Genomic DNA, 26,518 nt, shown 5'->3' on the forward strand with positions numbered 1-26,518 from the left:
CTATTAAGGGATCAGTTATTACCCAGAAATGGTCAGGATATTATTCACACATCAATCAAGCCCACATTGGACAAATTTCTAACCGATATAGGACTAAAATCAAACCCTCATTTAAGCAAATTTCTAACCGATATATTGGACTCATATTGAAGCCAATATAGAGGCTAGATTTTTTACTTCACTGAGTGATGATAGTTTTTGAAACGTTCTGAATTGTTGGTCTGTCTGAATGTTATTACACCCCAGGGAATTGCGTTCGCAGTTTCCTAATCTGAACCAAAGAGTTCTCTATTTCCGAATCGTATTCACAGTTGACGGATATCTGAAAAACTGTACTGAACACTATTCTATTAACTGTCATCAACAATTTAACTACACAATTTTAAGGTCTTTCAGACACTCGCGAAAGAGGCATACTTTAGGAAAAACGAATCTTAAAACGATACAACAAGAAGAATAATAAGTAACTTCAGATAAAATTAATTAATATCATATAATTTTAATAAATTATTTGAGAAAAACCTCTCTTAACGGAAAAATCTGTAGTCAAAGTTTATAAAGGACGAGTAACGAAGATTGGGTATGAAGTCGAAAGACTGGATACATTTTATAGTTTGTATAAAGCGAGATCTTGAGACTTTACTCCACTGTACCATGAAACTCTTTCCAAAGTTAATAAAGGATGAGTATTCATATCATAAGTTAATAAAAACGGAATAGAGAAGTCTTTTAGAAGTAAATGATCATAAGATGTTTCAAGTGTGTGACTCTCTGAAATATCACTGCCTTCTCTAATACTAGGCCTTGAAATGTACAACAGAAGCATTTTTTGTGACATTTTGAATTTGCGCTTAGTAACCGTTAGATGGCTCTTTTCTGAGGCGAATTTTCGCGATGACGAAAGTAAATTCGTACTGTGCAGTCTCGCATGACGTCACGTCTTTCGGTTATGGCGGACCAGGAAGGGAAATAAGGATTTTTTAAACCGGACTAAATAACCGGGTCCATGACCATTGACAAGGGCACATCGTCTGCTAAACTAGAGAAGTGGGCAATTAAAATATTGGAGGTAATGTCTGTGTCCGAATTCAGCTGCCAAAGAAATCTCCTCCTATCTCTCCTAAGCTCGCTCACTGGGCAATCCAAATCAAACTTAAGGTATTTCATTGGCAGTGGCAGTTTTTGGGAAAACTTAAGGGCTGTGATGGGTTGAAATTTCCACGCAGACGCCATTGACACGTGTTTAAATAATATGGATGGGTTTCGCAACAAGAATCGAAGGCATCCATTTTCGAAATAAAAAGATAGCATTATCTATTATTCCCTTCTGATGTTACATATTAATTGTTGCTTTTATCGCCATTTCGACGATGTGGTAAGGAAAAGTAATTTTCAAGCCAGGTAATCAAAGACGTTAAGTTCATAAACACTTAATTCAGTTTGCCTACTAAAACCTGTGTAATTTTGCTACTAGTTTAAGGTGGTATCGCGAGATCCCTATAGCAAAAGTATCACAGATATACTTTTTTTGGTGTTTGGAGGAAAGTATTTTGCTATATAGTCCACTAACGTAATAACTATGGCTTTTTGGAATTGGGTTTTATCGAAAAGATAGTAACAATAAGTGAGTTTGGCGATCTTATCATAAATAACTGATACGGAGAAAAACGTATACATGTTAAATTCTGATAAAAAATAATAGTGACAATATTCCAGATGAATGTATACTACAAAAAAATGATTTGGATATTTTTTTCAAAGCTTAAATTTCAAAATATTACGCTTAAAGTTAAACTTCAAAGCAAGTGGATTTAGAAAATAGAAAATATTTTTAATTTAACCGAACGTAGAGTACGACCCTTTTTTCTACATAATTTTTTTTCGGAAAATTTTGTCGATTGAATACATTTGTCGGTAAAAATCTTACTAAGATTATTCAATCTCAAAAAATAGCATCTAAAATTGTTGTATTGTTTAAACGAATAAACTTCTGAATAGTTTTCGATTATTTGTAGTTAATCGTATTTTTCGAAAAAATCGATCAAAAAACCCCGAGCCCTAACTAAGCTTTATGGAATTATATTATTTTACTTTTTTGAAGCTTATAAAAAGCACATCCAGACATTAAAATTCTAAAGGTCAATCAGAGGAAAAAAGCTTAAAACGGAAGAGAACTTTGAATTTTCAGCCGAGCAAAATTTTTCTGAGTGGGGCGGCATATCACTCAAGAAATTAATCAAATTAAATTTGTAAATTAAGACACATCATAGAAATGTGACGTGGCTTTTAGGGGAGGGGTCTGAGAAAAGGTGACGAAGCGTGACCTGGGGGGACGGGGGGGGGGGGTCATAAAATGCTTTTTTTGCGTGACGTAGTTTATGGACGGTCCTAATGGTGGTTACTCCGCCATTAACGGGTCTTGTCGTACAGTTCTTGGCTAACTCTTCGCAGTGCTAGCAAGTAACGAATATAACTCTATGGCCTTTGTGGATATCAATATACTAATAACATATCATCTTTACGAAAATATTTGCCCTTATAATAAGGTGCCATATTTTCCAAAATATGATCAATAATAATAAGGGCGAATATTTTGGGAAAAAGGCATCAAAAACAATTAGATGCCTTATTTTCCAAATTATTTGTCCTTACAACTAGGTGCCATTTTTTAAAAATTATTTGCCCTAATAATTATTTGACACCTTTTTCAAACTATTGGCGCTAATAGTTAGATGCCACCTTTTCCAAAATCTACCATTAAAAATAAAATTCATTACATTTTTAAAATCTTACTACATTTTCTGTTTTTGGAGAAATTACTAAGAACGGCATAATATAAATAAGTATAAGTCGGTCTATGTGGAATCGACCAAAAAATGCGATTATTGATCACCAAAAAATCGATTAATTCGATACAAATCAGTTTAAGCTAATGAATTATATATTAAGAGAGGTATGAAATCTTACCTTTCAATTCGATATTTAGAATGCCAGAAATATATCTACTCGGATCAGTCTCGAGGTGATTTTAATATGTAAGTATTAAATTATAATGTCTTAAAACTCAAGGGAATTACAATTTAAGTGTAATTTGATTTAGTTTACCTAAACTCTAAGAGCGTCACGCATGCAACCCTTCTAAGAATCTATGAATATTAATTTGATTCGGCGCTATTTCATCCCAAGGTTTTGTGAAAAGATAAAACAGCTTTCATATCTGCTAGACTAGAACACGGTAAAAATGAGTAGAGGTATGTCGCAATAGTACCTACGTACTTTCAGCTGGCTTTTGATTAAGAAAATAATTTCAAGTTTAAATAAATACTAGAATTTTTGTTAACTTTCCATTTTTAACATGACTAGGCCTAAAGGTCTGAGAAAAAAGTGACCGTTTAGTTTGACACTGATAAGGTAAATTTGAGCAGGTTTGAGTTTGAACTAAAATGTCCAAGCACAAGAGTTTTAACACTCCAAGAAGAAAAATGTTGAACGTATACTTTTATTTACAAACGCGAAATTAGTTTCTTTTTATTATATATATAAAAAGAACTGTAATTGGTGACGAAGTTAAATTTAAAAGTTAAATCATTAAGATGAAACTTTAAGTATTTCCTTTTCTAAAGGAAAATTCATTCAATCTAGTTTAGGTGAGGTATAATTTTCTTAACAAAATGTTTGATTGTAAAATCTAGTCATTCGGATGGTGTAACAAATTTTGTTGTTAAATATTTTAAAAAAACATTGCTAATTAAATGTATTTTGATATCTATCTGAATTAATAAAAAATAATAATAATAATCCATGCTCGCGCTATAGCAACTTGTGTCGTTAAGCGCGCGTGATCGAGTGGGCTATGCCTGGCATCGAAGTCCTCCCAGGATCCTCACCGTTTAGATGATGCATCACAAGGTACACAGGTCGCACATGATGATATTTCAACTCCAGTTTACATCAATTCTCCCTGGTCGTACTAGTAGCGAGTTAAGCTCTAGTTTGTTCAGGTCTTGTTAGTCTCGAAAGGGTTATATGGTGCATGTAACTTTTAAAAGGTTGTTGTCATGGCTAAATAGACCGATTACAGTTTTTTTAATTGTTTTATAGCTTATTTTGACACGTTGTAACACTTTTTCTACTACCATTGCTTTCTAACTGCCAAGCGTTAACAAATCTACTACTACTATTGTTCAGGGTATGAATAAGAATTAAACGAAGGTTTGCCATACGTAGAGTCAGTTTTATTCAATTGTATCGAAATATGTTTAATGTTTAAGGATAAAACTATAGCCATTATAATCTTAAATAAATGTCTAAACATAGAGCCTCTATGGGCTATTTTAACTATGAGGGCTTTTGCCCTTATTACGACATAATCCTCTACAATATTATTTAATATATGGTTATCCCCCAAAATAGTTGTTTAACATAAACTATATCTTAACACATGCAGCATGCGTTCTTGACCGATGCCAGGTCTAAATACTACAACGTCTCTTATTAATACCGATGGCATTTAATTGCCTTTAGTTTAACACAAGAGTACTCATCACTTTGCAACGGTGCGGTGAACCACGAACGTTGACGAAAGTCTATTAGATGAAGTAGAGCGACGTACGATGATTACGCGGGAACTAGTGGTGACGATCCGATGGGCTATGACCCGGAACTATGTTTAAACGCCATTAAAAATTGGCGGCCAGCGCTAGGACTTTCAAATGACTTGCCCATAGTCTCGGTTCGGGACGGGCGATCTAGTGGCATCCACTGGAATCCCTCAGTCGACTTGAGTAGGCTCCAAATTCCCGATCTCCATCAGCATTGAAAAAGATAATCGTAATGATCCTTTTGTACCAGTGTTCCCGGCTTTTATATGTTTGAGAGTGCTTGAAATTGCCATCCAATCATGTACGGTTTTTAAAAAAGAATAACTAGATACTTGGGAGACTTGACTAATATTGACGTTTGAAATGAGGATACGCTTGTTGTTTCGCCCTACTCAAATCGGTAGTATATAAGGGTTTCAAATCTTAGCTATGAATAAGAACAGCGCAATTGCGTGAACCTTTGATGGAAGCCCCACCATTGGCTGGCCAGAGGTTTCTCGTAACCCTAGTCGATCGCCGCGTACATCTTAACCTTAACGACGAGATAGAAGCCAGTAAGTACAGACTGGTGCCCATGTGGGATGGACAAAAGACCAGATGATGGTGGTGTTTAGAAGCCAGTAATTGCAGACTGGTGTCCATGTGGGCTGGACAAAAGACCAGATGATGGTGGTGTTTAGAAGCCAGTAAGTGCAGACTGGCGTCCATGTGCGATGGACGAAGAACCGGATGAATGTGGTGTTTAGAAGCCAGTGAGTACAGACTTGTGTCCACGTGGGATGGACCAAAGACCGGATGAATGAGGTGTTTAAAAGCCAGTAAGTTCAAACTGGTGTCCATGTGGATGGACAAAAGACCAGATGATGGTGGTGCTTAGAAGCCAGTAAGTACAGACTGGTGCCCATGTTGGAAGGACAAAAGACCAGCAGATGGTGATGTTAGAGAGACAATGGAATAATAGCCAGTGTAAGAAGAATACAATTTTCCAAATTTCTGGCAAAATTAAGAACACATTTGCCACGATTTTCCAACTGCGTTGACATACGTCACTCGGAGAGGTAAAAATATTTGTCATTATTGGAAATAACGACTCTTGTCGATAAACGTTTTGGCGATTGTTGTTACAACTTACAAGGCACAATTTTAATGTTGATGATAATTTTTATTTATTTCTACTTGCTAACTGTTACTTTAAAAAACACGTATTTTAATCTTGATTGTAATGTAAAACAATCGAAACTGAGATTCATTAAATGTGATTGAAATATTACTGATTTTTTTAACTCGAGAGTATATAATTCATTCTAGTGTTCGATGATTAACTTCGATATCTTGTTGGTTTCATGAAGAAGCATAGAATAAAACCTAAAAAATAAAAACAACGGATTAATATGAGTGTTTCAAGCCACACGAATGATAAAAATAGGGTGTTTCTGATAAGTGTGTCATAATTTAAAGGGGATGTTCTTCTGGTCAGACTGAGTGAAAAGTGTCAAAGAACATAGGGTCTAAAACATTTAGTTTCGGACGAACGGGCCTCCAAACATGGAAATTTGTAAACAGCTTGACTAAGACATGTCAACCCGTCCATATTGTTTAGACAATTTCAATAGCCTCCAATCTAAAACGTTAATGAGCCTTTATCTAAGGGTGTGCCTAAGCTGGAACAGAATTGGTGTTCTATTTTTTTACGCAGAAGCCGATGTAAAATTATTTTGATAGCCAATCAAAATTCTTTTCGAGATGAAGTTTCTTTGACGTCACAATAGGGGACATTTTTCATCACCCGTTTAATTTTTTTTTAACTAGCCAGTAGCCATTGCCACATTTGCATGCCGGATTTGATTGCGAGTCGCTATTGGTGGTATAAGTAAGCTCCCTAATTAAAATAGTATCAAGAAAAACACAAAGGCCAAGGCTCCGATCCCAATTCCAACTCGTGCCACGTGACTACCGGTCGACCGCCCTTTTCGGCCGCAATTCCGTCCGTATGCGTGAACCGAACTAAAATCTTGACGTCGAAGGCCTGCGTAAAAGTTAATTTTTAACGCAGAGCTAAAGTTATCGCTCAAGTGGGAACCTAGCTTTAGCGTCTGGTCGACATAATTTGGGGGAATATAAGACTCGTCAAAGTTGTGATCAGTTCTTCTTTTATCGTATAGTAAACATCACATGGGGCACTTCGGAAGGGTTCACGGGTTGTTGAGCGGTTTTCAAAAGAGCGTTTTGGAATAAAGCGGTTCCCAAAACAGCGGTTTCCATAACCGAGTGGAAGCAAAACCGCGGTTGCTGTTTCCGCGTTTCTCAATACAGCGCTATTTCCCAAAACAGCGGTTGCTGTTTCCGCCCAAACTGTGATTGATAGGGAGGGAAATCTCTATTATATTAAGTACATAGAACAAAGAACAATATTATGCAAAAGGGAGTAATGTTATATCGGAAGTAAATATAAAATATAATTTTTTGGAAAAGGCATATTATTTTGGGAAGTCAATGAAGATAAACCACAATATTTTGGAAAAGGCATACGAAACAACGCTCAAGATATAAACGCTGTAATCAAAATGCGCTAAAACGAGAAATGGCTGTAATGGCAAACGTGTTTGTGAAAAAGTCGTTTTGGACAATGCTGTTTTGATAACACGCCCAATCGATAGCATACCCTTCGGAAGGCCTATGTCTACCTCGGTGACTTACTTTGTGTTATTTATACCGTATTTGCCTTTGCTAAAATATAACATTAATACTTACTAAAAACTGTGAATGATATGCAACATGTGAATGACCACGTCCAATGGAATTTCTCCAATATTTCTTGAATTAAAAACGATGCCCCAAAAGCACCCAATGACTAAGGGAAAACCATATGAATTAGTTTTCCATTTGAGAGTTTTAATAGTCAAGAAAATACCTGTGATGTATACATTAATCCAAAATTAACTCCAGAATGTTTGAAACCAAATGCTTGCGCCGTAACTGATGGAAGCATACCAAAGGTTCCACCCACCATTATATAACCCAACAAAAAGAATACGCTAAACAAAATTTTGTTGTTCACTTCCAAGAATTGGGCTGCGTAAAGCACTTGAACACACAATGAAAGTCCGAAACTCAATATTGCTAAGCAAATCTAGGGGAAAAAACTATAATTAAATCGGTTACATGGAAAATGCTTGTAATTATATTAAGAAGACGACTCCGTGAAACGTTAAATGAGCAGTATCATCAAACTGTTTCAATGAACAAATGGTTAAATTTCGAAGTATACCTTGTAAGATATTCTGTCCGATAAAAACCCAGAGCCAACTTTCCCGATACAACTTATCGCCGAGGCGACTGAACCGATTATTGAAAGGAATCGATCGTCGTCAATGAAAGTTAAACCATAAGCCTGAAATTATTATTTTAATTTAAATATTAAGATTAATGCGTTATGGAATTTAACATCAAAAATTGGCCCATTATCGATCAAAATAGTCCCCAATGAAGATTATATCAAAAGTATATAGGAGTAGTTGTAAAAACAAAAAGTACACTACATTACGATTTCCCTTCCTTTGGCTGTAGACGAGATGTAAACTGAGAAGCAAACTTCCCTCCTCTCAACCCTCTACACAAACTAACCAATCAGGTAAGAGATTCTTGACGTCATTGATTTATAGAAGTAGTACATGATGCTTTCGATCCAAACGCTTTTTTTTTGTATTAGAGCTAGCATCTGCTACTTTATGAGCCTATTCACGGCTTGTTCCCTGTACCACGGTCGGGAAGGTAATCATACGTCGACACTATTCTGGGATAAAGCAAGGCTTCTCATATTACACGTCGCGAGCAATTTTCAACGAAGTGTACTTTTGACTTTTATATCTATATACTTTTGATTATATTTTGCTTCTAATTTTCATCTTTTTAAACGAGTTTTTATGGAACATCCGGTATGTCCCAAAGACTTTTAATAAGACTTTAAGGCTACCTCTCCACCAAAGTCTTTTGTCATTGGATTCCATAGCTTAATTCTCAGTTTAGAAAACAAGGTGGTGAAACACAAACCTCTATTTTACCTCCGACTTATAAATGACGTGGGGTTATTCGAGCTGATGACAAAACCATACAATTTATCTGGATATTAAGGGTTGATTCAATTGTTATAAAACGTTTCCATCAAATATATTTCTATCCCTTTTTAAGACTGTCTTTGACTCAATTCTGACTCAATGTCCCAATTTTGATGAAATTGTTTCCGTAAGCAATGTTAACGACATGCCTTATAATTTGAAACCAGAAACATGACTGGTACCATCTGGCAAGCGGTTGCCACCCATAGGAGGTAAAATTCTCTGGACTTCATCACTTCTTTGGGGCTTAAGCCCCTATCTTCTTTTACACATATTTCATCGGTTGATCTATTCGTTTCTTCAGTTGACTCTGTTTCTTGGACATTAATGGTGCTCACAGCGTTCATGGTTATGCTGGCAGACTGCAATTAGAAATGTATTTAATCTATATTTGGGCATCGTAAAGGTGATGGACGTTCTTGGTATTGGCGTGACCACCGCCCCGCAAACCCCTCCAAAAAGACGAACTTCTGCGGGCCTGTCTTGCATCACCCTCACAAAGATGAGCAAGTCAGGAAAAACCGGAAAGGTGAGGGAATTGAAAAATGGCCCAAGAAAGTGAGGCTATACAGTCATGGAATTTGATAGTGGCAATGTAAGTAGCGAAAACCCAATGTGGACAGTAGCGCGATCGGGCAAACAAGCAAAGCGAAGATGCAAACTCGCAAAATGTGTTAGTCTGGACAGGCCTTTAAGACAACAAGTTGTTCAAACACCGTACTCTATTTTATCCCCCGGTATTTAAAAAAGGGTCTATTAGTCCCATAATGTTTTTAAAAACAAGCAAGTGAATGGACATTTTGACCAATAAATGTTTCCGAAAGTTGACTTTGGAGATGCGACACTATTTTTGCACACTCCATTGGACAATGCCCTAAGGACGCTCCCTCTAGCTTAGAAATAGAAGCTAGTTCTCATACAAATACAATGGCGCTACGCGGCAGCACTTAACAATCGCCTACCTAAGGTCGAAGCGTGCGCGAGGTACACTGGGAGAGTTACGTGCCGCGGTCGCCCATCATAATTTCCAATTCATGTCACATCACTTATGCCTGGTAGTAGTGTAGGGGCTAGGGCGTCCTCCAAATAAAAAGTTTCAAGCTAAATTTTGGCGCCATCTATTAATTCATTATGATAATTTTGACACGTACTTAATCACTTTTAATTATCATAGTAATAACTTCAAGATCTATAACAATTTAATTGCAATATAAAATTTGAAAATTTTCTAATGAAATAATTTATCTTTTCCAACGTCAAAAATTCTTAATAGATGGCATTAGAAACTATTTACAAATATTTATAGAAGAAAATGCTGTTTACATCAGTCTTGGAAATAAGGATTTTTTTGAAACTAGTCCTCGGGACCAGTGACCCCCAGCGTCTACAATATTAAACTGGTTTTTGGGACCAGTGACCCTATCCCTTATTTATTTTTTACTAATCCTATTAAAAAATTAAGGGAGTATTTCGTTGACGCACAGCCCATTCGATCGCGCTATAAATGCAAAAGTATATCAAAAATCAGAGTTGACTCTTAACATTGCCATCAATGGGAGGAACACAGTTTTTTGGTCCTAATTTTGAAAATACTGGTTGAAATCTCTTGAAATTTTAATGAGATTTGCAAAATAATGTTTGATATTTTTGTGCAAAGTTTTTCTCTTACAAAGCTTTTTGTAACAACATTAAAACGAAAATTAACCATAATTTAATGGCTTAGTCTCAAACAGTTTAAATTTGTTTCCTTCAGTATCACTGGTTTCAGTCTCTTGAAATTTTAGTGAAAGGCATATTGAAAGGTTTTAAATTATCGTGCAAAATTTCGAAGTTTTAAAACGAATAGTTCTTGTCCTAAAATATCCCTAAGCGACTAAATAGGTTGTAGGATTATGAACAAACAAAATTTTAATGAATTTTTTGTAAATGAATTGTTTCTTTGAAAACTTTGAAACTTTGCATCATAATTTAAAACCGTTCAATGTGCCTCTCACTAAAATTTCAAGAGATTTGAACAAGTGAAACGGAAGAAACTTATTAAACCGTTCCATGACCAAGCCCTTTAATTAGGGCTAATTTTCGTTGTAATATTTATACAAAAATCTATAAAAGGGAAACTTTTGAAAATTTCCAAAACATAGCAAACGTTGTTTTGCACATCAATTTGATATTTCAAGAGATTTGCACCTGTAGTTTCAAAATTAGGGCTAAATAACTGTGTTCCTTCCATAGCCGGTCATGTTAAAAGGTGGCTCCTTGGATTTTTCGAGCGAAAAAGCCCAAAATTACCAACACGCGCTTTTACATAGGAAAAACATAGTGTGGAGGCCTGGAGGGGCTTCTATAGCGTGTGAAGCCAAAGCGTGATCGAGTGGGCTGTGGTTGTAGTAAGGAAGGCAAGAATGAGAACCAGTCAAGGCTAGGAGTCTATATCCATGGAGTAGAAATTTATAATGACTAGAATTTTTAAACTGGTCCCTCCTGAATTTTCATAAAAATTCTCAATTAATAAACTGGTCCAAAAGACCAGTGACCCCCGGATTTTGAATAAAAAAACTGGTCCGAGCAATTAATAAACTGGTTTTTGACCTGTGGACCTGTGCTATTTCCAAGACTGGTTTACATGGCTTAAATAATGAGTTTCATACGCCTGCACTCAATAATTTTCCTTTAAATCATATTACATCCACAAAGTTGTGGATAACTAATCGGGTCTTTCTAAAACGAATCGATAATTTTTCGATTATCTTAATTCTAACATGAATAATTAATCGATCCTCTCCTAACATATAGATAATTAATCGATTATCTCCAAGTGCATCGATCCTCTCAAAATGTATCGATAATTTATCGATTATCTCCAAGTGCATCGATCCTCTCCAAATGTATCGATAATTTATCGATTATCTCCTAACATATAGATAATTATTCGAACGTATGGATAACTTATCGATTATTACCAAACGTATAGAAAATTAATCGATTCTCTTCAAATGTATGAATAATTAATCGATCCTCTCCAAACGTATGTATTATTTATCGATTATCGCCAAACGTATAGAAAATTAATTGATTCTCTCCAAATGTATGAATAATTAATTGATTCTCTCCAAATGTATGAATAATTAATTGATTCTCTCAAAATGTATGAATAATTAATCGATCCTCTCCAAACGTATGGATAATTTATGGATTATCGCCAAACGTATGGAAAATTAATTGATTCTCTCCAAATGTATGAATAATTAATTGATTCTCTCCAAATGTATGAATAATTAATTGATTCTCTCCAAATGTATGAATAATTAATTGATTCTCTCCAAATGTATGAATAATTAATTGATTCTCTCCAAATGTAAGAATAATTAATTGATTCTCTCCAAATGTATGAATAATAAATTGATTCTCTCCAAATGTATGAATAATTAATTGATTCTCTCCAAATGTATGAATAATTAATTGATTCTCTCCAAATGTATGAATAATTAATTGATTCTCTCCAAATGTATGAATAATTAATTGATTCTCTCCAAATGTATGAATAATTAATTGATTCTCTCCAAATGTATGAATAATTAATTGATTCTCTCCAAATGTATGAATAATTAAATGATTCTCTCCAAATGTATGAATAATTAATTGATTCTCTCCAAATGTATAAATAATTAATTGATTCTCTCCAAAGGTATGAATAATTAATTGATTCTCTCCAAATGTATGAATAATTAATTGATTCTCTCCAAATGTATGAATAATTAATTGATTCTCTCCAAATGTATGAATAATTAATTGATTCTCTCCAAATGTATGAATAATTAATTGATTCTCTCCAAATGTATGAATAATTAATTGATTCTCTCCAAATGTATGAATAATTAATTGATTCTCTCCAAATGTGTGAATAATTAATTGATTCTTTCCTAATGTATGAATAATTAATTGATTCTCTCTAAATGTATGAATAATTAATTGATTCTCTCCAAATGTATGAATAATTAATTGATTCTCTCCAAATGTATGAATAATTAATTGATTCTCTCCAAATGTATGAATAATTAATTGATTCTCTCCAAATGTATGAATAATTAATTGATTCTCTCCAAATGTATGAATAATTAATTGATTCTCTCCAAATGTATGAATAATTAATTGATTCTCTCCAAATGTATGAATAATTAATTGATTCTCTCCAAATGTATGAATAATTAATTGATTCTCTCCAAATGTATGAATAATTAATCGATCAGATGGATAATTTGTCCCTTATCTCCAAATGTATGGATAATAAATTGACTATCTTCACATTTATAGACAATTAATCGGTATCCTCCAAAGGTATAATAGATTATCTCCAAAAGCATAAATAATAATTTATCTTCAAATACAAACTGAATCAAATTATCACCCAAAGCATACATAATTAATCGAATATCTCCAAACGTAAGGATAATGTATAGAAAATTCTATCTCTATTTACATTGGAAATCGGGTGACAAAACTGAAACTAGAACTAAAATTTTAATTTTTTCAAAGGGAATTGATTTATTGCGAACCCACAAATGCTCAGGACATAAGATATTAACCTTAATTGTAGATTCATGATCCTTCTTCGGTGTATTGTTATTATACGTAATAGCGTTTTCATCCTTCTTTTGGGACTTGTATTTTTCGTTTGGTGGATCAAAAACCATAAGAATTCCAATGACTTGAAGCGCTACTATTAAAAGAGATACTTTCCAAAACATTTCAGGCACTTCTACCAGTAATGATTCTTGAGTAAAATATCTAGAAATAACCAATTTACTATATAGATTTGATACAATAAGAAAAGACCCGATGTCGACATCACCCTTCATTTGATCCTGATGTTTCCGGTGACAGATTATTCGGGTTTACCAAGAAGGTTTCAAACGAATTGAAGATAAAACCGCCAAGCCCGAAACCAGCGTTTACAAAAGAGCTTGATGTACCACCCCAAGCCGGAAACCACTGAAATAATGCAATTTTCACTAACTAAAATAACATTTATCGTGTGTTATCACATATTGAAGAGAGAATATGCAGCCATTATACCGATCCAAGATGGCGGCCACTCAAGGTCGAGGGGGCGGGTTTTCCCGATCTCCTCTCTTTACCTGTCAAGATTTGATTGATTGTATAGGCTTATAATAAAAGATGGTTTTGTAGGAATAAAGACCATAATATAAAGTAAAAAAGTTATTTTATTTTCTTTAAAAGTATAGGTTCTAATATTAAAGATATTTTTTCAATTTTCATTTTAAAATGCATTTGATTTATTCTAAAATAATTCCTTCTATCTTCGTAAGGAAGATGATAAATTTTAATATTATTTTTAAATCTTACGTAAGCCATTAAGCCTTTCTTTGATATACAAAGCGTTAAGTTGTTTTCTAACGTAGAGTTCCAAAACTAATCTTTCGAGATCTTTAGTTTTGACTTTAAAGGTATGATAAAGTTCTTCCGGGTTTTCTTGAGGTTTTTCAGGCGTTTTTTCTTCAGTCTTGACTTTTATATTTTTGGTGTACGTTTCTGTTTCATCAATGGTAAAGGGTATGTTTTTAGTAGGCCCACCTCTGATAAAATTACATTTAGGGAAATGTTTTAAATGTTCTTCGTAAGGATGATCGGTCGGTTTCCAGGCTAGCAAAATCCCGTTGCATTCGAAACATTGTACTAGATCATCGGTATGTAACGAATAAAAACCCGCTCTACTTAAAGCTTTTTTATAGTTTTCATCTTGTGGCCAGGAGTAAAAAGAGTGATATCTTTGCAGCTCGGAGTTCATGATGCTGAATGAAAATTCTTATAGGAATATCTGAGTTATATCCCCCCTAAATTTACTACCCCCCTTTTTTACCTTCCCCCCTTCCTTAATATATGAAATAAAAGAAAACAGTATTAAAAAAAATGGTGACACATTTATTTTTTAAAAATACAAAAGAGATTACAAAGAGTATTTGTTAACAAAAGGATTAAGTTAATCTTTACGGGCGCGCTTCAACATGTTTGTAACAATGACGTCATTTTTCAACCGATCTCGTCCAAACTGCTTCATGAATGATTTGTGGCTCCTTTTTTTGTTCTTTGTACTATATACATAATACAATATAGTCCGCATGTCGAACTTGACAAGTTTTGAAGTCTTCTTTGTTAAACGACCATTTTCTTGAATTTCTTTTAACAAATTCTTTAATCGAGGGGAGAAAGTTCCCTAAAGCCAAGGAGTCAAAGTAATAACCCCTTCTGTTTCCATCAAAGTAACAGCATACCCAGTGGGATCCGTCTTTATAGTGATTGTCTAAATTTATTATAATAGATGAAGGAAACTTGTCAATTTTTTCGGGTAATAAATCACTTGGGTAAACACCTAGGAAATGTGGTGTGAATCGTAGAAAGCGTGTTATCTGATCGGCGTTCATTATTTGTTTAACAAACGATTGACACGTTTCTATTTCTATCTATTTGTAACAAAGCCTGGAATTCGGCTAATACGATACAACTAAGCGTAGTGGTCGTGGGTTTTTCAAAGCCCAATTCTAATCTTAATTGTCCTTGTTTCGTGGGACTCCAATGATCTGAATGACTCGCGTAACCGTCAGGTGTTAAGTCTAAACAGTAAATGGCGTAACCCGAGGCAAAGTCGTCCATAGAGATATTGTTCCCCTTGTCATTGTAGTGGCACTTTGACCATCCTTCAAGTCGGCTAGGAATTTGATGATCCGATAATTTTAAATTGCAAACTGTTCCAAGTTTCTAATCCTGTAATATTTTACCCCGTTAAGTCCCTAATTTTAAATGTAAATCAATCTCAATGTAGAAACCTCCGGAACCGAAAAATATTACGCTGCTGTTAAGAACAATATCAAGCTTATTAAGGATTTTCGTTTAAAGTTCAAGGCTACGACCATGAAAGGTGTGAAAGGACGGAGTTCAATACTTTTTCCTTTCGTAAAAAGGAAGGTAACCCCTTTCGTATTCTTTACAATGGTATGTAAGTTTGCTGTAATACATTCGGTGTACGTAGGATTAGAGATAAAGATCATAATATAAAGTAAATAAGACAAGAATGAAGACTATGTTTTGGTCTGTTCTATTGTAATAGGGTTAGTTAGCGAAGTATTTGGAGGCCAGTGGCTACTTGCATATAGTGCATTTCTGGTTCTTATTGCTTATTATAGATTTTTTACATACAATCCAAATTTATATGATTCTCAGTTGACGAATTTAAGTAGAAAGCAAAACCTTCCGTAATATTTCCCATTCATCTGTCACTTCCTCCTTTCATATCTCTATGGGCTTATAGATGTAGGCACTAATTTAAAGTAAAAGAGCTTTTCATGAATAAAGATTATAATATAAAATAAATTTACTCCTCTTTTTTATTTTGCTCTAAAAGCAAAAGATCTAATTTTAAAATTAAATTGATATAATCAGAAGTAAATAGCTTCTGATATAATATAAACTAATTTCTCCAATCTGCGTAACTACGGTATAAGTTTATATACTATTATCAAGTAACAATACAAGTCAGTTTCACTAAGGAATATCTGAGCCCAGATTGTCACATCTATGTCAAAGTGTGGGGGGGGGGGGAGGGAGAAGTTAGTATACTCCCGTCACGACTGTATTATCTATGCAGTTAACCCTTTAAGCAGAGTTAACTTCTTAATACAAAGGTAATTAAATTTGCGTTGTATAAAATTTATTTTGGAGTATAGGCCATAGTTTACCATTCTTTAGGACTCTCATAATAAGTAGTACTTGATTTATTCTAAATTAACTTCTTCTAATTTCAAAAGAAAGTTGATATTAACTATCATTAAATTTAGTGCAAGGAATTAAACTACTTTTTAATTTAAAATGCTAAGTAAAATATTTTTGAGATTTTTGGTTTTGAAATTAAAAGCAATTACTAATTCAATTGATCATTTTCCTATATCTCTTTGTTTTTTCTTCCTTGACATCGAAAGGTTTGTTTGCTGGTTCAGCGTATTTTCCATGGACATCAATGCTGAATTGTATGTTTTTCGTTTGGCAAGCGGCACTTATAGAGTTTCCCATGCTGGAAACGTTCCTTTATATGATAGACCTTATACATTGTCAGGTAGAGAATAAAACCTTGCATTACTTAAAGATCTTACATCAGTGGCCTCTCTCTCGCTCGCAGTCCATGGTACTGAGAAAGGTACTGAAGCTATTATAGTATCTACCCGTTATACGACGGTATTTACTACCCCTTTCCTCCCCGCAAACCAATATTTTGAGATGTTTACCCCCAATAAACTCCCCATCTGTGACGTATGCAATATCTTTGAAAATATTCTTATTTTAATTAAAGAGGACCATTATAAAAAATGTACCTTATACAAATTAACAATTACGAAAACCGTTCTCCTTTATGATCTATTATTATGTATGCCAATAAGAAATCCATATTTAAATATTTTTAAATTTTTTTAAAATTTTACACTATTAACATCAAATTTATACTGTCCTCGTTCTGGTATACGAAATCAGCGTATAAAAGGCTCTTTTCCAATGCGCACGGACGATGACGGGCTAGCGTGTTTCTTTGGTGGTCATAGAGACAGGTGACACGTGTCTCACCTTCTATATCCATGGCCTTTGGACAATCCACGTCATTCAAATTTATGACTTCTTTATTTAAAATGTTAAAAAGAAAGAAACATTTTTGATTACCCTTGCAATATATACGGTCTGCGAACCGGGTACCTAACATGAGACAGCGACGAAGTTTATGATAAGGCGTTTCTCCTCGTCCAAATGAGATTCCGTGTAAATTTCTGGTGATGTACCTATTGAGTCGTTGTGTAGACGAAGGAAGCGTAGATTGACTATAAGGCGGTAAAAATGTCCATGACACTATTCCTGGAATTTTAGTAACAGTAGCACAACTTAGTTCTTTAACAATCAGATCGCCTGCGAGGTTGCATTTTTCGTCCTTCCCGTGTAGATACTCAAAGTCAACTACTACAGATTTCATGTTATCTAGAAGATAGTTTCCTAAATGATGATTCCCCAAATGGTTGGAGTGCGGTTTATATACTTTTCAAAGTCCTTTCACTCAGTATATTAGCTATAGAATATAAATCACATGACGAAGGGGGGGGGGGGGGTGGCACGCTGAAGCACGTATGACAATAGCTCTTAAGAGGTCCAATCGTTGTCCCCAAATTAACAGTCGGTATAACAAAAGAACTGTGTTTTCGACAGAAGATTAAAAATGCAGAGACAACAATCTCCTTTTAATGTCAGGCGGTCAAACATTCTCCACAAAAGGTATATTGACAGATGTCTTAAAAGGGATGTAAAAGTAAATAATGATCCCATGGCTAAATTTATTAGACAGATAATTATAGTTTTGTTGAACCTATGTACCCTTAAAGCATTAACGTCTAAGGGTACGTTGACCTTTCGGACGGGTTTAAACACGTCTAATATTGTTTGTCAATCAACAATAGGTGACATAAGATTGACATCCGAGTGATTTTAAGTGGTGTCAGATTGTAACAAAAGGATGAATTTACAATAGATCTTGTAATTCAACAAAAGGATTAATTATATCAAAGGAGTTGATGCGTCAGTCCATTAGTGGGTTTTACGACAGTAAACTTTGGTCTCTGAAGATGTATTGTCAAGAAAAAAAATTCTTCAATCAATCAAATATTGACAGGTCTATTGAAGGAGTATTAGGAGTAATAGATAATTCTTCAATCAAATATTGACTGTCTATTTTTTAAAAAAAGGGGGTGTAAGCCGGGGGGGCAGGTGTGTATTTGATAAACAAGATAATTATATAGTTGTTCAATTTAGCTATCCATAGATAACTGGGTAGAGGTAAAGCTTCCTAAAAAGAAGGACTAAAGGGTGAAGAAGCCTGGGGAGATATAATCAAGGGGTAGGGGGAGGAGGGATATTTAGGATAAGGAAGTTAATTACAGTTGTTAAATGTATCTAACCATAGATCAATAGGTAGTACGGTAAAATGACAACACCATAAGTATAACAAAAGAAGAAAATATAATAGACAAAGCCGCTGATTTGTGTATTCGGTTAGTCTTGTGAATAATAAAAAAAATCGTCAGTTTTCGGATGACAGAAACTTTGACATGTTTTTTACGTTAGTGGTACAAAGGGCAAAGGCTTTAAATACTATACCTATTGTCATTGAGGTATAGGTTAAAATATTTTTAGGTGTCGAAGACACTTCTTTACACTTTATCCATAAGATAGCAACACTGTGCTTAATGCATGTGGTAAAAGACAGAATAAATAGAGTAATTGTCTTGATATTCAGTTTATTGACTCATAAACCGAAATAAATACAAGAGATGTTAGAAAGGGCTTGCTCCCTCCCACAAATACTATGTAATATAACAAGGAACATATATAGTCATTTATAAAATGAATTTCAGTAATAATAAAGTACAAAAATATTTTTGATCTTTTTTAAAAAATTTTTTTAAATTTTTGTCACGTTTTAAAATTTTAATTTTTTTAAACTTTTATTATTTTAACATTTTTTTCCTAACTTTATTTTAAACTTTTTGAAATTTATTTTAACAAAATACTTTTAGAACATTTCTGTGGAGATTTTTTAAAATTTTTAGTATTTTTGAGAGGAAAAAATGGTGCGCAAGGTCAAGTCCGACATCAAGTTGAAGTCGGTAATCCCTTCCTCTGCGGAGGGAGGGATAACACACTTGACCTTGCGCACCATTTTTTCCTCTCAAAAATACTAAAAATTTTAAAAAATCTCCACAGAAATGTTCTAAAAGTATTTTGTTAAAATAAATTTCAAAAAGTTTAAAATAAAGTTAGGAAAAAAATGTTAAAATAATAAAAGTTTAAAAAAATTAAAATTTTAAAACGTGACAAAAATTTAAAAAAATTTTTTAAAAAAGATCAAAAATATTTTTGTACTTTATTATTACTGAAATTCATTTTATAAATGACTATATATGTTCCTTGTTATATTACATAGTATTTGTGGGAGGGAGCAAGCCCTTTCTAACATCTCTTGTATTTATTTCGGTTTATGAGTCAATAAACTGAATATCAAGACAATTACTCTATTTATTCTGTCTTTTACCACATGCATTAAGCACAGTGTTGCTATCTTATGGATAAAGTGTAAAGAAGTGTCTTCGACACCTAAAAATATTTTAACCTATACCTCAATGACAATAGGTATAGTATTTAAAGCCTTTGCCCTTTGTACCACTAACGTAAAAAACATGTCAAAGTTTCTGTCATCCGAAAACTGACGATTTTTTTTATTATTCACAAGACTAACCGAATACACAAATCAGCGGCTTTGTCTATTATATTTTCTTCTTTTGTTATACTTATGGTGTTGTCATTTTACCGTACTACCTATTGATCTATGGTTAGATACATTTAACAACTGTAATTAACTTCCTTATCCTAAATATCCCTCCTCCCCCTACCCCTTGATTATATCTCCCCAGGCTTCTTCACCCTTTAGTCCTTCTTTTTAGGAAGCTTTACCTCTACCCAGTTATCTATGGATAGCTAAATTGAACAACTATATAATTATCTTGTTTATCAAATACACACCTGCCCCCCCGGCTTACACCCCCTTTTTTTAAAAAATAGACAGTCAATATTTGATTGAAGAATTATCTATTACTCCTAATACTCCTTCAATAGACCTGTCAATATTTGATTGATTGAAGAATTTTTTTTCTTGACAATACATCTTCAGAGACCAAAGTTTACTGTCGTAAAACCCACTAATGGACTGACGCATCAACTCCTTTGATATAATTAATCCTTTTGTTGAATTACAAGATCTATTGTAAATTCATCCTTTTGTTACAATCTGACACCACTTAAAATCACTCGGATGTCAATCTTATGTCACCTATTGTTGATTGACAAACAATATTAGACGTGTTTAAACCCGTCCGAAAGGTCAACGTACCCTTAGACGTTAATGCTTTAAGGGTACATAGGTTCAACAAAACTATAATTATCTGTCTAATAAATTTAGCCATGGGATCATTATTTACTTTTACATCCCTTTTAAGACATCTGTCAATATACCTTTTGTGGAGAATGTTTGACCGCCTGACATTAAAAGGAGATTGTTGTCTCTGCATTTTTAATCTTCTGTCGAAAACACAGTTCTTTTGTTATACCGACTGTTAATTTGGGGACAACGATTGGACCTCTTAAGAGCTATTGTCATACGTGCTTCAGCGTGCCACCCCCCCCCCCCTTCGTCATGTGATTTATATTCTATAGCTAATATACTGAGTGAAAGGACTTTGAAAAGTATATAAACCGCACTCCAACCATTTGGGGAATCATCATTTAGGAAACTATCTTCTAGATAACATGAAATCTGTAGTAGTTGACTTTGAGTATCTACACGGGAAGGACGAAAAATGCAACCTCGCAGGCGATCTGATTGTTAAAGAACTAAGTTGTGCTACTGTTACTAAAATTCCAGGAATAGTGTCATGGACATTTTTACCGCCTTATAGTCAATCTACGCTTCCTTCGTCTACACAACGACTCAATAGGTACATCACCAGAAATTTACACGGAATCTCATTTGGACGAGGAGAAACGCCTTATCATAAACTTCGTCGCTGTCTCATGTTAGGTACCCGGTTCGCAGACCGTATATATTGCAAGGGTAATCAAAAATGTTTCTTTCTTTTTAACATTTTAAATAAAGAAGTCATAAATTTGAATGACGTGGATTGTCCAAAGGCCATGGATATAGAAGGTGAGACACGTGTCACCTGTCTCTATGACCACCAAAGAAACACGCTAGCCCGTCATCGTCCGTGCGCATTGGAAAAGAGCCTTTTATACGCTGATTTCGTATACCAGAACGAGGACAGTATAAATTTGATGTTAATAGTGTAAAATTTTAAAAAAATTTAAAAATATTTAAATATGGATTTCTTATTGGCATACATAATAATAGATCATAAAGGAGAACGGTTTTCGTAATTGTTAATTTGTATAAGGTACATTTTTTATAATGGTCCTCTTTAATTAAAATAAGAATATTTTCAAAGATATTGCATACGTCACAGATGGGGAGTTTATTGGGGGTAAACATCTCAAAATATTGGTTTGCGGGGAGGAAAGGGGTAGTAAATACCGTCGTATAACGGGTAGATACTATAATAGCTTCAGTACCTTTCTCAGTACCATGGACTGCGAGCGAGAGAGAGGCCACTGATGTAAGATCTTTAAGTAATGCAAGGTTTTATTCTCTACCTGACAATGTATAAGGTCTATCATATAAAGGAACGTTTCCAGCATGGGAAACTCTATAAGTGCCGCTTGCCAAACGAAAAACATACAATTCAGCATTGATGTCCATGGAAAATACGCTGAACCAGCAAACAAACCTTTCGATGTCAAGGAAGAAAAAACAAAGAGATATAGGAAAATGATCAATTGAATTAGTAATTGCTTTTAATTTCAAAACCAAAAATCTCAAAAATATTTTACTTAGCATTTTAAATTAAAAAGTAGTTTAATTCCTTGCACTAAATTTAATGATAGTTAATATCAACTTTCTTTTGAAATTAGAAGAAGTTAATTTAGAATAAATCAAGTACTACTTATTATGAGAGTCCTAAAGAATGGTAAACTATGGCCTATACTCCAAAATAAATTTTATACAACGCAAATTTAATTACCTTTGTATTAAGAAGTTAACTCTGCTTAAAGGGTTAACTGCATAGATAATACAGTCGTGACGGGAGTATACTAACTTCTCCCTCCCCCCCCCCCCACACTTTGACATAGATGTGACAATCTGGGCTCAGATATTCCTTAGTGAAACTGACTTGTATTGTTACTTGATAATAGTATATAAACTTATACCGTAGTTACGCAGATTGGAGAAATTAGTTTATATTATATCAGAAGCTATTTACTTCTGATTATATCAATTTAATTTTAAAATTAGATCTTTTGCTTTTAGAGCAAAATAAAAAAGAGGAGTAAATTTATTTTATATTATAATCTTTATTCATGAAAAGCTCTTTTACTTTAAATTAGTGCCTACATCTATAAGCCCATAGAGATATGAAAGGAGGAAGTGACAGATGAATGGGAAATATTACGGAAGGTTTTGCTTTCTACTTAAATTCGTCAACTGAGAATCATATAAATTTGGATTGTATGTAAAAAATCTATAATAAGCAATAAGAACCAGAAATGCACTATATGCAAGTAGCCACTGGCCTCCAAATACTTCGCTAACTAACCCTATTACAATAGAACAGACCAAAACATAGTCTTCATTCTTGTCTTATTTACTTTATATTATGATCTTTATCTCTAATCCTACGTACACCGAATGTATTACAGCAAACTTACATACCATTGTAAAGAATACGAAAGGGGTTACCTTCCTTTTTACGAAAGGAAAAAGTATTGAACTCCGTCCTTTCACACCTTTCATGGTCGTAGCCTTGAACTTTAAACGAAAATCCTTAATAAGCTTGATATTGTTCTTAACAGCAGCGTAATATTTTTCGGTTCCGGAGGTTTCTACATTGAGATTGATTTACATTTAAAATTAGGGACTTAACGGGGTAAAATATTACAGGATTAGAAACTTGGAACAGTTTGCAATTTAAAATTATCGGATCATCAAATTCCTAGCCGACTTGAAGGATGGTCAAAGTGCCACTACAATGACAAGGGGAACAATATCTCTATGGACGACTTTGCCTCGGGTTACGCCATTTACTGTTTAGACTTAACACCTGACGGTTACGCGAGTCATTCAGATCATTGGAGTCCCACGAAACAAGGACAATTAAGATTAGAATTGGGCTTTGAAAAACCCACGACCACTACGCTTAGTTGTATCGTATTAGCCGAATTCCAGGCTTTGTTACAAATAGATAGAAATAGAAACGTGTCAATCGTTTGTTAAACAAATAATGAACGCCGATCAGATAACACGCTTTCTACGATTCACACCACATTTCCTAGGTGTTTACCCAAGTGATTTATTACCCGAAAAAATTGACAAGTTTCCTTCATCTATTATAATAAATTTAGACAATCACTATAAAGACGGATCCCACTGGGTATGCTGTTACTTTGATGGAAACAGAAGGGGTTATTACTTTGACTCCTTGGCTTTAGGGAACTTTCTCCCCTCGATTAAAGAATTTGTTAAAAGAAATTCAAGAAAATGGTCGTTTAACAAAGAAGACTTCAAAACTTGTCAAGTTCGACATGCGGACTATATTGTATTATGTATATAGTACAAAGAACAAAAAAAGGAGCCACAAATCATTCATGAAGCAGTTTGGACGAGATCGGTTGAAAAATGACGTCATTGTTACAAACATGTTGAAGCGCGCCCGTAAAGATTAACTTAATCCTTTTGTTAACAAATACTCTTTGTAATCTCTTTTGTATTTTTAAAAAATAAATGTGTCACCATTTTTTTTAATACTGTTTTCTTTTATTTCATATATTAAGGAAGGGGGGAAGGTAAAAAAGGGGGGTAGTAAATTTAGGGGGGATATAACTCAGATATTCCTATAAGAATTTTCATTCAGCATCATGAACTCCGAGCTGCAAAGATATCACTCTTTTTACTCCTGGCCACAAGATGAAAACTATAAAAAAGCTTTAAGTAGAGCGGGTTTTTATTCGTTACATACCGATGATCTAGTACAATGTTTCGAATGCAACGGGATTTTGCTAGCCTGGAAACCGACCGATCATCCTTACGAAGAACATTTAAAACATTTCCCTAAATGTAATTTTATCAGAGGTGGGCCTACTAAAAACATACCCTTTACCATTGATGAAACAGAAACGTACACCAAAAATATAAAAGTCAAGACTGAAGAAAAAACGCCTGAAAAACCTCAAGAAAACCCGGAAGAACTTTATCATACCTTTAAAGTCAAAACTAAAGATCTCGAAAGATTAGTTTTGGAACTCTACGTTAGAAAACAACTTAACGCTTTGTATATCAAAGAAAGGCTTAATGGCTTACGTAAGATTTAAAAATAATATTAAAATTTATCATCTTCCTTACGAAGATAGAAGGAATTATTTTAGAATAAATCAAATGCATTTTAAAATGAAAATTGAAAAAATATCTTTAATATTAGAACCTATACTTTTAAAGAAAATAAAATAACTTTTTTACTTTATATTATGGTCTTTATTCCTACAAAACCATCTTTTATTATAAGCCTATACAATCAATCAAATCTTGACAGGTAAAGAGAGGAGATCGGGAAAACCCGCCCCCTCGACCTTGAGTGGCCGCCATCTTGGATCGGTATAATGGCTGCATATTCTCTTTGAAGCTACTGACCTTCATGATGTCTCCCATGATTAAAGCTGAAGAAAGTCCCACTCCAATCCAGGCCAAGAAACCATACGTAAGAAGCAGATAGTAAAAACCCGATTTCAAAGTAACACATGATACAGCAGTCATACTTCTGAAATTTCCGATGTGAAGTTGCAATGTCATTATTGTGGTTTTCGTAATGTTAAAAGTTTTTTAGATTTTTAACAACATTAACAGTTTCCCAGCTCTGAGAGCCAAAAATAACACAATCAATGTGTTAGTTGACATTGTAAAATTACAGCGGCGTTGGCTGTTAACGGACACTAGGGTTTTCTTGAAAATTTTCCGTATTTTTCCGTTACCGATTTTTCACTTTAATCTGGGTTTTATTCCCAAATTATTTTAACTCCATCACTCAGGTTACTTCTTTAGGGTCAGTACCATTTAAAATCACAGAAAAAGCGAGGGGGGGGGTCCTCGACCTGTAGTGAATTCCAAAGAACGGTGTTCGCTTGGAAGGGACTTAAAAACAAACTTTTTTCTGGGAAATTAACAACAATAACGGACAGAAATGAAGCCCGTCATTAGTTTTTTCAATGCTTTTTACTTGTTTTCATCTAAATTTTAGTGTTCAAAATTCTTACATGTATATCACAGCGCCAAGTGTAAGAACTTGTTTGGTGCCTAGATGTGGTGCAAGGTAACCACCTAACGCAATGAGACTTCCCTGACCCAGCATGAAGAAACCATTAATGAGAACGATGTAACTTGAGTTGAACCACGGTTCCACCTTGAAGCGCAGAAATGAAGACACGTAAGGGTTGATTCCACCGACCGTATAAAAGTTGCCGTAACTTAGAGCTATGATGAAACTACCGAAGATCGACATAAGCCCCTTGGTTTTGTAACTGAATGAAATCATTTTCCACCTACAACGTGTAAAAACCGAAATTTCAATCAAAGACCTTCTTAGGTAGACTACACAAAGCAGAACATCGCTGCCACCTCCTAGCTCACACTACTCTAAAAGATTCGATTGCATTCATTGGGCTAAACCTTGGAGGAAAGAGTTAGATGGAGAGGTTATCGCTATTTCTATAACTTTGTCTCTGTACCCCCATAAAAATCATCGAACTCCTCCCAGCATTCTAGGCGATTCGGTAAGCAGCTTGATCTCGCACAAAATGTGAGACCAGCTTCAAAAATGCCACGCCCCTACCGAATCGCAAGGCATTTTGGGAGGCGTTTATTGTCTAAAAGGGTAGTGTGCCTTTACTCCTGTCAAGGGCAAGGCTACATATTAAATAGGCTAAGGTAAGCTTGTTTCATTGGCAATTGGCTTCTCGGCTCGTAATAGTAGCCACATCGTGTGAGTGAATAGCCCTACCTAATGAGTGAATAGCGCTATCTTTTACAATGATTAAATGATTTAC

At 34.4% G+C, this 26,518-nt stretch overlaps 1 protein-coding gene and 3 long non-coding RNA genes across 6 annotated transcripts; 1 reads left to right on the forward strand and 3 right to left on the reverse strand.

The window, feature by feature from the left end:
* Positions 1–5,642: 5,642 nt before the first annotated feature.
* Positions 5,643–7,988, reverse strand: LOC149658759 (uncharacterized). The gene is made up of 4 exons (XR_016369956.1): positions 7,870–7,988; positions 7,513–7,731; positions 7,353–7,452; positions 5,643–5,966 (listed from the first exon to the last, which is right to left on the reverse strand). It is a non-coding gene; the product is annotated as an uncharacterized LOC149658759 (long non-coding RNA).
* Positions 7,989–8,501: 513 nt separating this feature from the next.
* Positions 8,502–25,643, reverse strand: LOC149658760 (uncharacterized). The gene is made up of 4 exons (XM_089844489.1): positions 25,110–25,643; positions 13,566–13,705; positions 13,300–13,501; positions 8,502–9,078 (listed from the first exon to the last, which is right to left on the reverse strand). The coding sequence occupies exons 1-4, from the start codon at positions 25,266–25,268 to the stop codon at positions 8,854–8,856; spliced, it is 726 nt and encodes a 241-aa protein (XP_089700615.1). The 5' UTR covers positions 25,269–25,643; the 3' UTR covers positions 8,502–8,853.
* On the reverse strand, positions 17,046–17,847 carry LOC149658761 (uncharacterized). 2 transcript variants are annotated; one of them, XR_016369918.1, is made up of 3 exons: positions 17,805–17,847; positions 17,471–17,746; positions 17,046–17,395 (listed from the first exon to the last, which is right to left on the reverse strand). It is a non-coding gene; the product is annotated as an uncharacterized LOC149658761 (long non-coding RNA). The 2 variants fall into 2 exon arrangements; XR_016369917.1 differs by having other exon boundaries at positions 17,471–17,841.
* Positions 20,439–21,817, forward strand: LOC149658762 (uncharacterized). 2 transcript variants are annotated; one of them, XR_016369920.1, is made up of 3 exons: positions 20,480–21,058; positions 21,117–21,392; positions 21,468–21,817. It is a non-coding gene; the product is annotated as an uncharacterized LOC149658762 (long non-coding RNA). The 2 variants fall into 2 exon arrangements; XR_016369919.1 differs by having other exon boundaries at positions 20,439–21,392.
* Positions 25,644–26,518: the final 875 nt, after the last annotated feature.

The sequence above is a fragment of the Phalangium opilio genome, unplaced genomic scaffold (genome assembly GCF_054372755.1).
Source record: "Phalangium opilio isolate 3A_F unplaced genomic scaffold, DU_Popi_V2 ptg000075l_1, whole genome shotgun sequence".
Classification (NCBI taxonomy): Eukaryota; Metazoa; Arthropoda; class Arachnida; order Opiliones; family Phalangiidae; genus Phalangium; species Phalangium opilio.

Bases quoted from the DNA above. Each gene is read 5' to 3' on its own strand.
- LOC149658760 (XM_089844489.1), bottom strand. From the start codon at position 25,268: ATGACATTGCAACTTCACATCGGAAATTTCAGAAGTATGACTGCTGTA. The intron at 13,502-13,565 runs GTGATGTCGACA...GGTTATTTCTAG, and splicing joins ACATCAGGATCAAATGAAGG to ATATTTTACTCAAGAATCAT. The intron at 9,079-13,299 runs GTTAATATCTTA...TTCTAATTGCAG, and splicing joins ATCATGAATCTACAATTAAG to TCTGCCAGCATAACCATGAA.